A 13,799-nucleotide genomic window follows, 5' to 3' on the forward strand; every position below is an offset into this window, starting at 1 on the left:
ACCCTGAATAAGAAGGTTTTGGCTGTATTTAGTTTTCCTACCAATACATTTAGATTCCATTTGAACAAGTCAGGTATGTACTAAGCCAAATACTCAACTGGAGTTTGCAAAGTTTTATGACCAGTTTTTGCCATCAGTGTCAATGAAGGCTCTTAGCTGTTTCTGGGACAAGTATCTCTACACGTACTCAGAAAAATGCCTGGGAGACAGTACGCTGAACTTCACAGTGAAAGAGAGACTGGAGGAGCCAACATCACCCACCACGATACCACACATCACTTTAATACATGGACAATATTTCCTAGGAAAGAACACCACCACTTAGCACTGCTGACAAGAAGAGGTAACAAGTTACCGGCAGCACAATGAATTAAGCAATGCTGCCTTACCTATTTCAGAAAAACATGAGCTGGGCTCTTTTCCTTTCAATAAATGACATAAATGTTACACAAGTACTGGAAAAGTGAGATAAACCATCGACTTGGGTTGGTTTCCTTTACCCACAGGAAAACACACAGCCACAGGGCAAGCCAGTCATCTCTCGAGTCAGCAGCCTCTATGTGCTGCCCGTTCTACCGAGCTCCATTCTCTTTTAGACGCTCAGAAGCCTTAATCCGGCGTTCTGCCGGGCCGAGCCGGTCCTGCCAGGAGACACGTCACGCGGGACGGTGTGGTAGGGCTGCAGCTTCCAGGAAACTCTTCCGACTGAGGAGCGGGCTCGGTCTGAGCCGAGCGCCACACACCGTCAGCTCTGGGGAGAAGCAACAACCACACCCCCACCTCCTCACCACCCTCCGCCCCGCCATCGACACTCCCTGGGCGCAACTCGTCCTGCCTGCGAGCAGCCCGGCTGTCCCAGCGCGCCTGCGCGATCCCTCTCCCGTCGTCCCCCGTCGCGCCGCGGTGCCCGGCAGGAGAGGAGCGGAGATGGCGCTGCACGTCCCCAAGGCCCCGGGCTTTGCCCAGATGCTCAAGGAGGGGGCGAAGGTGAGGGCGGCGCCGGGCGAGCCGCCGCTGTTCACTCAGGAGCTTGGGGGCGGGGGAGTCTTATCGTGGCGGCGCGGGGAAGGTTCTGGAAGGCCGGCGGGGCCCGGCAGCTCCACGCGTCCCGCGGGGCGGGGGCCTGAGGGGGCTCCGAGCTTCCCTCCTGCCTTCCGTCCCCTCGGCGGCCGTTGCGGGGGCGGGGACCCGCCTCGCGCCGCCGCTCGGCGCGCGGGCACGGGGCGGCGGAGGGAGGGGGGCGGCGCCCGGCGCACGCGGCCTTCGAGAAAGCTCTGCCGGGCCCGGCATCCCTGCCCTGCCCCTCCCGGCTCCCGCTTCGGTGTCCCGCCGCCTCGGGGACGCTCGGTGGGTTCCCGCTGCCTGGCGGGGCGGGAGCATGTGTGCCGGCCAGCAGCCCGGGCGGCGGTGAGCTCTGGCGGGCTGTGTGGCCGAGCCGCGCCTCGGCTGTGGCGGCGGCGCCGGGGCGGCCTTGTGTGTCGGGAGCTTTTGTGGGTAGTGGTCGGCGAGCTGGCACCGGGCTCTGCGGAGTTGGCTGTTCAGAAGTGTCCCGCTCGTTATGTACATTCATCGACTCTTTTTTTTTTTTTTCTCTCTTTTTTTTTTTTTCTTTCCTGTTACAGTGCCCATAAGAAAAGCACCTTTGTCATTATTATAGAGTAACGGGGTATTTTCCATATATTCCCTTTTCATAAATCCCTTCTCATTGTATTTAACGTTAATATATCAGAGATTTTGGTAGTACTCAAGGACTGTGCATGATAAAGCAGAAGCTTTCTTTGAATAAGCAGGCAGAAAGCAAGCAGGATTTTCTTTTCATTGTGAGGGAAAATAAAAAGAGAAAGCTTCTGTATGCAGTTGCTTAATGAATAGGAAAGTCAAGTTAGCAATTCAGAAAGCCCTCTATTTTTCATTTCAGAGTTGGCCTTGAAGACAAAGAATGGCATATGTGAAGGGCAGGGGGAGAGCAGGGAAACAAAGTGGCTTAGGTGCTGGTTTCTAATAGAGAAATAAAGGCCAGAATACCAAAACGTGTCTTTTATAAAACAAGGAGGCAGCTGGTATTCTGAGTTATTTATATCTAGAGAGTGAATATTACTAGTACTTCTGTCCCTTCTTGTACAGGCAACACAGTACATTTTACTCTGCTCTTAAGGCCCTTTCTAGGGATCCCCCCTTAAGGTTTCCAAACTGAAGCCAGGCCGATTGGCTTCTCAAACACAAATATTTTGTGAATCATCCTACTTCTGAATTTTCCAACCACACGTTTGAATGTAGAACTGAATTAAATTATATTTGTGTTAAATTATCTTCTGTTTCCCTTTGATATGTGACTAACTCTTTTTGAAAGACTTAAGAGATACAAACTGTAGTGAAAACAGAGTCACTGTTCAAATTTTCTGTTCAGAAACTTACTGTGCTTGCTGAGCTGCTTAGTTGAGTATACAGTAGTTCTTACTGTCTGTGGGTAAGGTTTGGTTTCTGATACACTTTAAGTGAATTACCAATCTAAATTAATCAAGAACTGTCACAAACTCAATAGATCATTGCTGCTTTGATGAGAAATGACAAGTTTGTACTTTTTTTTTTTTGCTAGAAAGCTAAATTCTGAGCAGACCATTTTTCTTTTTAGCATTATTCAGGACTAGAAGAAGCTGTCTATAGGAACATCCAGGCATGCAAAGAACTTGCTCAAACCACCCGTACAGCTTATGGACCAAATGGTAAATAAATCTTGTATTGTATTGTAAATAATATTGTAAATCTTGTATTGTATTTTAAATAATATTGTAATATTGTAAATCTTGTATTGTATTATAAATCTTGTAAAGTATTGTAGTATTTTTGAGCAAAATGTTATGTTTGAAGGCTAAACCTACCTCAACAGAACAATGATTGTTTCTTGAGCAAACACATAGGACTTGCTCTAGAAATCGAACTGTAGTCTTTGTGGCTACACAGCTCAGACTTTGCTTGGATAACTCTTAAGCTATGCACAATATACTTGCCTTTGCCAGGTTTTTGTACCAGTTACTATGTCCTCTTTGCTCTCTTACTGCTATGTGGATGACCTACAAAAATTCAAGACAACGTCTTGGTAGATAGTCTTAATGAGCATAACCATACCATGTCCGGTCAGATACACCAAAGCAAAAGGTGTTTTCCGCTGTTGATTAATTGAATGATGTACTAATATTTCTGAAGAGAAAACTGCCTATTTAGAAACTATTGATTTGTCCTTAATGTAACACACTTCCAAGTGTTACTTCACAAAAATCTTTTAGGTTCTTAAATTATAAGTAGGGCTAATGTTTTAATTTGTAGGATATACCTGAAAGTTATGAAGCAGTATCTATGTAAAGAATTATGTTTGCCTAATGAATAATTTTATTTTTTCTTTCCCTGTTAGGAATGAACAAAATGGTTATCAATCATTTGGAGAAACTTTTTGTTACGAATGATGCTGCTACTATCTTGAGAGAGCTGGAGGTAAGTTTTCTTGCTTCAGAAGATGTCAGTCATGAGCTAGCATTTCTGTTCATGGGCTGCTATGATTCTGAATGTTAATAAGGAAATACATGTCAGCCTGCCAGATGATTTATGTATGCCATTTTGTAAGTCATTTACGTTTTTCCCTGGATTTAAGTAAAGTCAATGGGCTATAATCCACAGTGAGGAATACAACTCTTTTGTAAAGCAGCCTTAAGTAGTTGCAGGAGATGCTTAATAATTGCCTACTTTTTTTTCCTCTTAGACCAGTGTAGATTTAGAGGAGGTTATGTCTAGACAATATAGGGTTTGGAAAACTCTGAATGAAATAGCTGTTGTCTTAATCTCCCAGGGCTGGTGGTTGCCATGTTCTCCTGTCTGCTTAGAATATGTTAATTGGATTATAGAAGCTGAGGATATAGCAGCATCCTGCTGTGAATACAGTAAAATTCTGGAAAGACTGACCTTTTCTACCTTTTTCTTTTATTATCAAATCATATTTGTATCACAACATAAATGATATTTTACTGAATTCTGTACTTACTGATAGAAATGATATAAATATTAAGTATTTCCTTAATGTGTTGTGTTAGTGTTTGTAAGTAGAATAACTGTGGAAGTCTCAGTTCTGTTTTCAAAAAAATAATCGGACTAGTTACTTAGTCTAATGAGTTGTGCATGTTACTTTCCGGGACAAAATGACAGCTGCTGTAATTCTATTCAAGCAGTATGACTTTTAAGCAGATAAAAACCCTAGAATTAAAATGTAATTTAGACATCTACTTGACATGTTACATGTATGAATTCAGCTTGAAGATCTAAACTTCAGGCTACTTTCCTGTTGTATACCTTGATTGTGAAGCCACTGCATCCTGTAAAAATAGAATAGAACTGATGTCAGGGATGTCTAATTCATGTTCTAGGGGAAATGTTCCATTCTTAGATATTTTCTTCCATATGTTTGTACTTTTGCGTATCAGGGAAGTCAGCCAATTAAGATAATCTGCACTGTTTTATTTTGCTATTTCGCACATTTTTAGTACCTTTACATAGTTTGAATGAGGGAGCTTATGCTGGATCACAGATAAACCTGGAGCTGTAGTCTAGGTGGGATGTTAATAACTAAGATGTGTAACTTCTTGTAAAGGTCCAGCATCCTGCTGCAAAAATGCTTGTGATGGCTTCCCACATGCAAGAGCAAGAAGTTGGAGATGGAACAAACTTTGTCCTTGTTTTTGCTGGAGTTCTTCTGGAGATGGCAGAAGACCTTCTGAGGATGGGGTTGTCTGTCTCAGAGGCAAGTTATATTGTTATTTAGAATTCACACGGCTTGAAATCAGATTTCTGTTGGTCAGAATTCTTGGATCATAATACTGCGAATCATCTGCTTCCTTCTGAACGAATTTTTTTTATAGAGGTCTATGAAGAATGGTATATGTTTTGCTGCTTGTGATTGCTTCCCTTGTAAGGTTTTGCCTTTGGTAATGTTTATGACCCTTTGAAAAGGAGATAGAAGCAGTATGAATGCATAGTGAAGTGAAGTAGTGAATATTTATTGTTTGCCACACAGGTGATTGAAGGCTATGAAAAGGCTTGCAAGAAGGCCCTAGAAATTCTACCAGACTTGGTGTGCTGTTCTGCAAAGAACCTTCGAGATGTTGAAGAAGTGGCATCTTTGTTGCACACTTCAGTGATGAGCAAACAATATGGCAATGAACAGTTTTTAGCAAAGCTTATTGCTCAGGCCTGTGGTAAGTGGACAAGAGCAGATGTGTGCATACATCTAAAAAACTTGAGGAAGTTTGCTTATCGTCATTAATAGTGTCTTTGCATAAGATAAAAGCTGTGGTTAGTTTATCAGGTTGAATTGGATGGAATACTTTATCCTCTGAAATCAGTACTATCTGCTTTCTTGTGTTGAACTCTGCATTGGCATTGTGGCTCAGAAAAGGTCTGTGTTTTGTACTAAATGTTTATAGAAATAGCTGTCTAGTCTTTTTAAAGCAGAAATCTGTCTTCCTCTTTTTTATCATTAGGAAGATGTATTAGGCTTCAGACAAGCTGTCACTGTTCTCAGCCACAGAAAAATGGAAGCAAGACTGTAGTTGTTGTTACTTTCTCCCTTTAGATGTCCAAGAAGAAACTTTCATGTCTAGTTTAAGTGTCTACTCCACTTTTGAATGTGTGTGTGAAAATGAGTATTTGGACTTAATTTAACTGAGCAGCCTAAATAGATGTTACTTTCTGATTACTATGTTGTAAATGCAAAATTTCTGTTTCTTTTGATGCGGGTTATTATCAGATTTTAATTGCCTTAAACTTAGGCAGGCATCTCAAACCACTGAATTGTAGTACTTCAGAAAAACTCCAGGCATTATTTATGGTTTCATTGTTCTACTTTATTCATTAAGCAACACAAATTCTTTTTGTTTTCCACACAGTTTCTATTCTTCCTGATTCTGGTCATTTCAATGTTGATAACATCAGAGTGTGCAAAATTGTGGTAAGTTGGAAGTAGCTAACTTTACTGTATTGTGAATTTAAACAGTTTAATGAAATTTTTTATATCTTTCAAAGTGCATTTTCTATGCTAATCTCTGTTGTGTTATGGCATGCATAATAAGTTTTGGAAATGGGTCTTTACGCTCCTTTTTTGTGCCCAGTAGCAGCTTCCAGAACGAAATTAATTAACGTTGAAAGTTTATACTTAGTCAAATACATTAACTTAATTATACACAAGGATTTCAATTGCATTTTTATTGTAGAAGTACTCACAAGATTAGGCTAAGATGCAGGCTGGCAGAAACGTAGTGATCTAATCTTTTATTCTTTTTGTCAATGTGGTTAGGTCTCAGTGTGATATGTAGGACTGGAGCAAGCTTATATCTACTATGAATTTCCCTGTGTTTTTTTCCCTGCTAATAAATATGTAATAAGTTGAGCAAGAAAATGAATGTCACAGGCCATAAGCTAGACCACCAACTAATCTTAAAATGGGAACATGTAAGACAATGTTTGATGTTTCTAAATCAGCTTAAGTCTTGTTTCTTTGGGCTGCAATGAAAACTTAGGTTGCTACATTCAAATCAAGGTAAAGACCGCTTTTCATAAAGGGTGGTGCAGCTTTCTGACAATAAATGATCAATAATAAAACTTTGCCTCATTCCATTTCTTTCCTTTCAGGGTGCTGGTATCTCTGCTTCCTCAGTACTGCATGGCATGGTTTTTAAAAAAGAAACTGAAGGAGATGTTACTTCTGTCAAAGATGCAAAAATAGCTGTGTATTCCTGCCCTTTTGATGGCATGATAACTGAAACTAAGGTATGTAAAAGCTCAAAATGAGTTAGATATCTATTTATGCTTATGTGCTCTTATTTTTAGACCTAACTATAAATATTCTTGACACTTGGTGATTGAGATATTTTTGTTAATATTGAGTTCATTAGTTTAAAAAAGTTCATAGAAAATGTCTGAACCTAATTTTGCTTTACAAGGTTCTTGGGAGTAGGGAGTTGTTGGTTTTGTTGGGTTATTTAAACCAAACTAGGTGCTGGACTGTTTAAATGTCAAGGTTGTCTAGAAATACTAGAATTGCCCCATTTTTTACTTGTTTTACACCATTGCCTGGAAAGGGTGGCAGCATTGTAAAACATTGTAGGTTGGAAGACAAAGTGGTTTGTCAAAAACTTTTTGGCCTGTAGTTAAAGCTGAATTGATAACAGTGTATATGTTTTACTAGGGTACCGTGCTTATAAAGAATGCTGAAGAACTGATGAATTTCAGTAAGGGAGAAGAAAATTTAATGGATTTGCAAGTCAAAGCTATTGCTGATAGCGGTGCAAATGTAGTAGTAACAGGTGGCAAAGTGGCAGACATGGCACTTCATTATGCCAACAAATACAATCTTATGTTAGTCAGGTAAGTGCTAGAAGAACATAAAAACATTTGATCTACCAGGTTTATGGAATGTATTTACCATATTGTCTTTTGCCTCTGAAATAAATGAGAAACAAAATATTGCAGGCTATTTGTTTTTCTAATATATCTGAACCTTAGCTGCAATTTGATTGTTTTGTAGCTTATGGTTTTTGACGGTATTTTACTTCTGTATGACAGCTAATTGGGGAGTAACTTGTTTATATGGTACTGTTATTCTCATTTAAGTGCTTTTATAGCACAACTGAAATCAAGAGTATCAAGTTTTGTGGATCTAGTGAAGAGGAATGTGGCCTCAGAGGCATATAAGACTCTACCATGATGGTCCCTCCTGATCACAGTCCTCATGTGATACTTTAGTAATGATGAGGTACACCTCCATGCATCACTACTGTATTAATGGATGGAATAATTAATCCTTAATACTTTTCTGTCATTATTGTGGACCTTAAATCTTCTTATCTATAACTAAACCACTTTTGTATGTGCATGAAATACATTCTGCACAGCATAAAGCCAAATATTACTAGCAGCATGTCTCACATCTCACAAATAAGTGGTCTTTTGTTGAAAGCTGTAACTTTATTGATGGTGGCCAAATGGTTTGAACTTCTGGAAATGGAACATTATACTGTAATCTCTTGTATAACAAAGAAGGATTTTTACAGAGCTGCTGTAAAGATCAATTGAAGTCTTATGCACTAGAAGATAAGTTTGATAATTTCCATGTATTTGAACTACTTTCCTTGTTTGTAAATTCTTGGAAAATAGTCCTTGCATAGCATCCCTGAAAAAGGTGATTATAACTTGAAAAAAATAGATGAGTGGATTTTATAAGTTGATGCAGTAAATTTTGATAGTTGTCCTTAGTTCACAAAATTCTGCGAAGTTAAGACTTGTGTGTGTTAACATTTGTTCTGGAAACTTGTTTTTAAAGGTTGAACTCAAAGTGGGATCTGAGAAGACTGTGCAAAACTGTTGGTGCAACAGCACTACCCAGACTGGTATGGACTTTTCACGTAAGAGCAAAAGGGGGAGAACTGATGAGCAGGTTTACCTCTTAACTCTTGTTTTTGTTTCCAGACTCCCCCTACTCTAGAAGAAATGGGTCACTGCAATAGTGTGTATTTATCGGAGGTTGGGGATACACAAGTTGTTGTGTTTAAGCATGGTATGTATGTTCTGTAGAACTCCTAATGCTACTGTTTTAGAAGTACAGTGTTCATATGTGTTTTACATGTTACAAACTTAATTCAGTAATGCACATGCCTGTCTGAACAGAAAAGGAGGATGGTGCCATTTCTACTATACTCATTCGTGGATCTACAGACAATCTGATGGATGACATTGAGAGAGCAGTGGATGATGGTGTCAATACTTTCAAAGTACTCACAAGGGTAAGTAACCAGAACAATTCAGTTATCAAAATTGAGCTACAGATCAGTTTCAGGCAAGACATTAGAAACCACAACAACAAAAAAACCTCACCCACCAAAACAAAGCCCAAGATCTTGTGATAGGTGTTAGCATATTAAACTTAGTATGCAGTTGGTTGTTTTCCTGCATATTTCCCAACCAGTTAATGGAAAATACGAGAAAATCTAGGGATTCTGTTATTGTTAAGCAGAGAGTTGAAATTACTTTTTTAAAAAACACCAAAAAACCCCAGACACAAACCCCACTGCATTATTATTTTGCTTTTAACAAAGGAAGCTGTTTTTCTTCAAAGACATTTGAAATGAATGAGTAAACTCTGGCAATTTTCTCACATAATGCACGTTGGTTCTGAAGCAGATTCTTAATAATTTTGTGTGGGATAAAGTTCTGTTGTGTTCTTCTTGATAGAATGTATAGATTTTAAAAAGTAGAAATGAATATGATGCTTTAAGCAAAACTTTGCATTTTGGGCTGGTCTGTTCACAGGATAAACGTCTTGTTCCTGGAGGTGGTGCAACAGAGATCGAGTTAGCCAAGCAGATCACATCTTATGGAGAGGTACAGCAAATGGGCTTTTGGACTTTCTGTTTTGATATATACACACACATATATGTACTTAAACATACATGTGACTTACAAAAATATACACATTTTATAACTATATATATATATGTATTAATGCTGATAAATCAATTAAAAATATGGACAAAAATACCTCCCTATTGTGTGGTTTTTGAAATGCTGCCATGGTTTTCAATTTCACTTCAGACTTGTCCTGGGCTCGACCAGTATGCCATCAAGAAGTTTGCTGAGGCCTTTGAAGCCATTCCTCGAGCACTGGCAGAAAACTCTGGAGTAAAGGCTAATGAGGTCATCTCCAAACTTTATGCTGTGCATCAGGAAGGGAACAAAAATGTTGGATTTGATATTGAGGTAAATAGTCTTTCATGTTATTTGGTGATCTGCAGTAAGGGTTATATTTAATCATACTTCTATCATTGTGAAGTATTTATAGAGTAATTTAAACTGTTGAAGCTCTGTGTTGCACAGTCTAGAAGAAGAACTTCTTAGAATTGTAATGTTGGAGTGTTTTTTTCATCAGCAAGCAATTACTTTCCACGTAGTATAGTGGCCTTATAAGTGAGATTCTGAACTAAGTGACGGAGAGTAAGTTTTAGTAACTACTTACTTTGTCTTCCTGTTAATGGATTAGGAATGAAAGTTTTCTGAACAGAAAAGAGGAGGTCAGAAAAGTGATAATTTGTTTTACACTTGTGACCTTAAAAGCCCAATAACTTACTGGGTAGAAGCCTGAGAGAGTTTTGAAGAATGTTTTTCTCCCTGTCTGATAGGCTGAAGCTGCTGCTGTGAAGGATATGTTGGAAGCTGGTGTATTAGACACGTACCTTGGAAAATCCTGGGGAATCAAGCTAGCTACAAATGCAGCAGTAACTGTCCTAAGGGTAGATCAGGTAAGTTTACACTTGTAATTTGGGTGCGGAACTGAAACCTTTTAACTCAGTGTGCAGAACACGAACGTAAAATATGTGAATCTTCTGGGAAAGCAAGACATAAAAATATGATACGTGAAAATGTGGTTTGTTTATTTCCGAAAGCCAGGAAGTAGTTTCCTCAAGAGCTCGTAATGTGGAATGTTGCTGCCTCCATAGGAGCACTATGAGCATTTGATACTTAGATCCAGAAAGTTATCCTAAATTTTGTAGGAACAATATTTAACACAAGAAACCTTCTCATCTATTGTTTTTACATGAAAATCCAACTTTTAGGAAAAATGGAGATTGGAATGTTAATGACAAAATTATTTTTATATTTTTGTGGAACTTTAGCAAAAATATATTTGCATGTCAAATTTCTGTAGATTATTATGGCAAAAACAGCAGGTGGTCCAAAAGCCCCTAAGCAACAAGGACATTGGGATAAGGATGACTGGAAAGATGAGCCTGAAAAATAGTGTGCAGTAAGCTCTGTTCTCTAGCAGAGAGGTACCTGTGTGTGAGTGCATGCATGAGCTAATTATTGACCAGCACATGGCAGACTGTATCTTTCTTTGGGACACGTAACACTGCTATCTTATGTTTGCTGATTGTTACATTTTGTATTTGTGCCTTTGCAAATAATTCTGCTCCTAAAACCAAATTTTTGTTGATGACAAGTGCAGTTTTAGTTTTACCTTACTCCTCACTATAGCAAGTGCAGAAACTGAGACTTTAATGTGATAAGACTAGTGGACTTCATGCTTCTAAAGTGTGATAGTTAGACTCCATAATTCAGAACAATAGCTCTGCGAATTCTTCTGCTTCCTGTAGTGTGCATCCTGTAAGCCAGTCACTCATTAGCATATTTAAGCACTCACTTTCTGTAGACTAATTGAAGCTCTAATTTGCATGCAAAAGTGAGGTAAAAGCCCTTTTTTGTGTATCAGGGCTCACCTTCTGCCATTTTCAAGAACAAAATAATTTGTGAATGTCTTAACTAGATGACTAATAATATTCACTGGCTTAGATTCAGAGTAGGGAAACTGCATGAAATTAGTGAATGCTGAAAGCATCATATGGTTTTAAGTAAGAGGTGCAGTAATAGTCTGATTCTAACCTGCTCTTTTTCTACTTCCCTATTATCTTCAAGATCATTATGGCAAAACCAGCTGGTGGTCCTAAACCTCCATCAGGAAAGAAAGACTGGGATGAAGACCAAAATGATTGAATAATGTAACTGTACTACTTAAATGATACAATTATGTGGGTTTTTAATATTCCAGTTGGAGCCTGTCACAACGTTCTGTTGCCATTAAGTTATGAGCGGTGTCCAATGGACTGCGGAACTTCAAACACTTAAATAAATGTACTCGCTGTTAAAATGTTAACTGTCATTTTATTCAAACTAAGCATGACGTGGTTGTTCCCGGTATGTGGTTGTGCAGGTGGGTGAGTGTGGTGGGCTGACCTTGGCTGGCTGTCCCATTCTCCTTCCTCACCAGGACAGAGGCAGAACATAAATTGAAAAAGATGATGGGTTGAGATAAGGATGGGGAGATGACTTTGCAATTACTGTCGCAGGAAAACCAGACTCAATGTGGGGAAAAAGAAAAAAAATTATTACCAATTAAAAATAAGTGTTCAAGAGTGAGAAACAAGAACCAAAACAAGAAACAAAACCCACCTTTCTGTTCACCTCCCCTTCTTCCCAGGCCCAGCTGTACCACTTCACTCCCCACTCTGCCTGTTGCTAGAGGATGGGAAGTGGGGTTGTGGTTAGTCCATGACAGCTCCTTGTGGCTGCTCCTCCCTGTGGACACTTTTCCCTTCCTTCTCCCACAGGGTACAGTCCATGAGCTGCTAGATATGAGGATCCTCTGCGTAGGTTACAGTCCTTCAGGAAGAACTGCTCCTGTGTGGTTCTCTGTGGGCTGCAGTTTTTGGCAGGGATACCTGTTCCAGTCTGAGTTCCTCTCTGGAGGCTGCAGCTTCCTCCAAGGCACACGTCCATCTGCTCTGGCCTGGGGCCTCCACAGCTGCAGTGTGAAGGTCTTTTCCAGGGGATCGCTGCAGCTACTCTTCTCACCTGGGTTCTTGCAGAGCTGTTGCTCACACTTTACCCCTCACTGCTGGGCAGCATGTTGTCCTTTCTTAGGCTTTCCTCAAGGTGCTACATCTTGTCTGCAGCGCTCAGCCCTAAGGTGTGGGTCCACTGGAACCAGCTCTGTCTAGCAGCACATGCCTGACCACTCCTTACAGAGGGCCCTGCAGCCCACCCCACCGTCTTGACACCTACACCCAGTGCAGTGGATGAGGGAGTCTGACTATGCACCCCACTGCAGGGAGCTCATAACTTCAGGGAGGCATCATTTATAATCATATTCCTTACACAATATTTGAGTGTAAATAGTCGAATGAGCAGTGAAATAATTTAAGTACGGCAGCAGGTCTGTGGCCCATGCCTATGCTCATTTTTGTTACACACACTGATTTTAGCCTCACTCTTAAAAGAGTCTCCACACTCTCAAAATGGCAGCCTGACAGCGACAAACTGCATCTCATTCTAATGGCCTTAAAAATAAACGCTGAGCAGTGAGAGCTCGCATGATGCAGGGTGCTGGCATCTTTCAAATGAAGCCCCCTGTTCAGATTCTTCTTGGAAAGTAAACAGCTTGTGTGTCTCAGAGCAGCTTGAAAGCAGAACTGCACTTGACATTCAAGCCACTTCAATAATTAATCCTTTTATTACTCTTGCCAGTGCTACTCTGTTTCATAGCCAGAAGGGAGTGGAAGGAGGGAGTGGAAGGCTAAATCAAGTCTGGAACTATATCTTATGCCTAAATAAGGCGGCCATACAACAGCTACACTAATGCTAGCTTTATAGTCAGTTGCTGCTGTAGCTGAAAAATAAGCTCAGCAAGTTTTCAGAAGGATTGGCATACCGATATAGTCAGCTGCACAACTGCTGCTGACTGTGAAGATAACAAGAATACGTAAGACTCCCATTTTCTTAGCAAGTTTGTTGTGAAAAATGCACTGAATGTAAGCAGCTGCTGCTCTAGCATGGAGAAGCCAAGATTTTATTTATGTGAAGCCTAGCCTGTGGAGAACTTACACATCACTGTGGGACTTGTTTTTTTCCACCCGTCCAGCGTCAAAAGTCAAAGCTGGGGTGGCCCACAGCAAACAGGAGAGCAGTCTGAGCTCTCAAGCTTGCCAAACTACTAGCATAAGAATTCCTAGAGAGTTTGCAAACTGAGGGCTCCTCTATTGGACATAAACCAACAGTGGAAAGAGGACTGATGCTGAATTTGTCTCAGCTCTGAGATGTGTAGGAAGAAACAGCTTCTTATGCTCGGAACCCAGTTCTAAAATACATGTGGAACAGATGATGGCTGAGATAACTATAGTTCAGAATTACAGCTGGTCCTTTCCAAGTGA

At 40.2% G+C, this 13,799-nt stretch overlaps 1 protein-coding gene across 3 annotated transcripts; it reads left to right on the plus strand.

The window, feature by feature from the left end:
- Window positions 1-876: 876 nt before the first annotated feature.
- Window positions 877-12,179, plus strand: CCT8 (chaperonin containing TCP1 subunit 8). 3 transcript variants are annotated; one of them, XM_080363865.1, is made up of 16 exons: window positions 877-987; window positions 2,633-2,723; window positions 3,410-3,489; window positions 4,637-4,786; window positions 5,060-5,240; window positions 5,931-5,992; window positions 6,673-6,810; window positions 7,229-7,407; window positions 8,363-8,429; window positions 8,509-8,596; window positions 8,707-8,822; window positions 9,349-9,420; window positions 9,631-9,795; window positions 10,215-10,334; window positions 10,742-10,840; window positions 11,509-12,179. In XM_080363865.1, exons 1-15 carry the CDS (start codon window positions 928-930, stop codon window positions 10,832-10,834), a joined length of 1,662 nt encoding a protein of 553 aa, XP_080219991.1. In that variant the 5' UTR covers window positions 877-927; the 3' UTR covers window positions 10,835-10,840; window positions 11,509-12,179. The 3 variants fall into 3 exon arrangements, with proteins under 3 accessions (XP_080219991.1, XP_080219992.1, XP_080219990.1); XM_080363866.1 differs by lacking the exon at window positions 10,742-10,840; XM_080363864.1 differs by lacking the exon at window positions 11,509-12,179 and having other exon boundaries at window positions 10,742-11,487.
- The last annotated feature ends 1,620 nt before the right edge of the window (window positions 12,180-13,799 follow it).

Source organism: Nesoenas mayeri, assembly GCF_963082525.1.
Source record: "Nesoenas mayeri genome assembly, chromosome: 1".
Lineage (NCBI taxonomy): Eukaryota > Metazoa > Chordata > Aves > Columbiformes > Columbidae > Nesoenas > Nesoenas mayeri.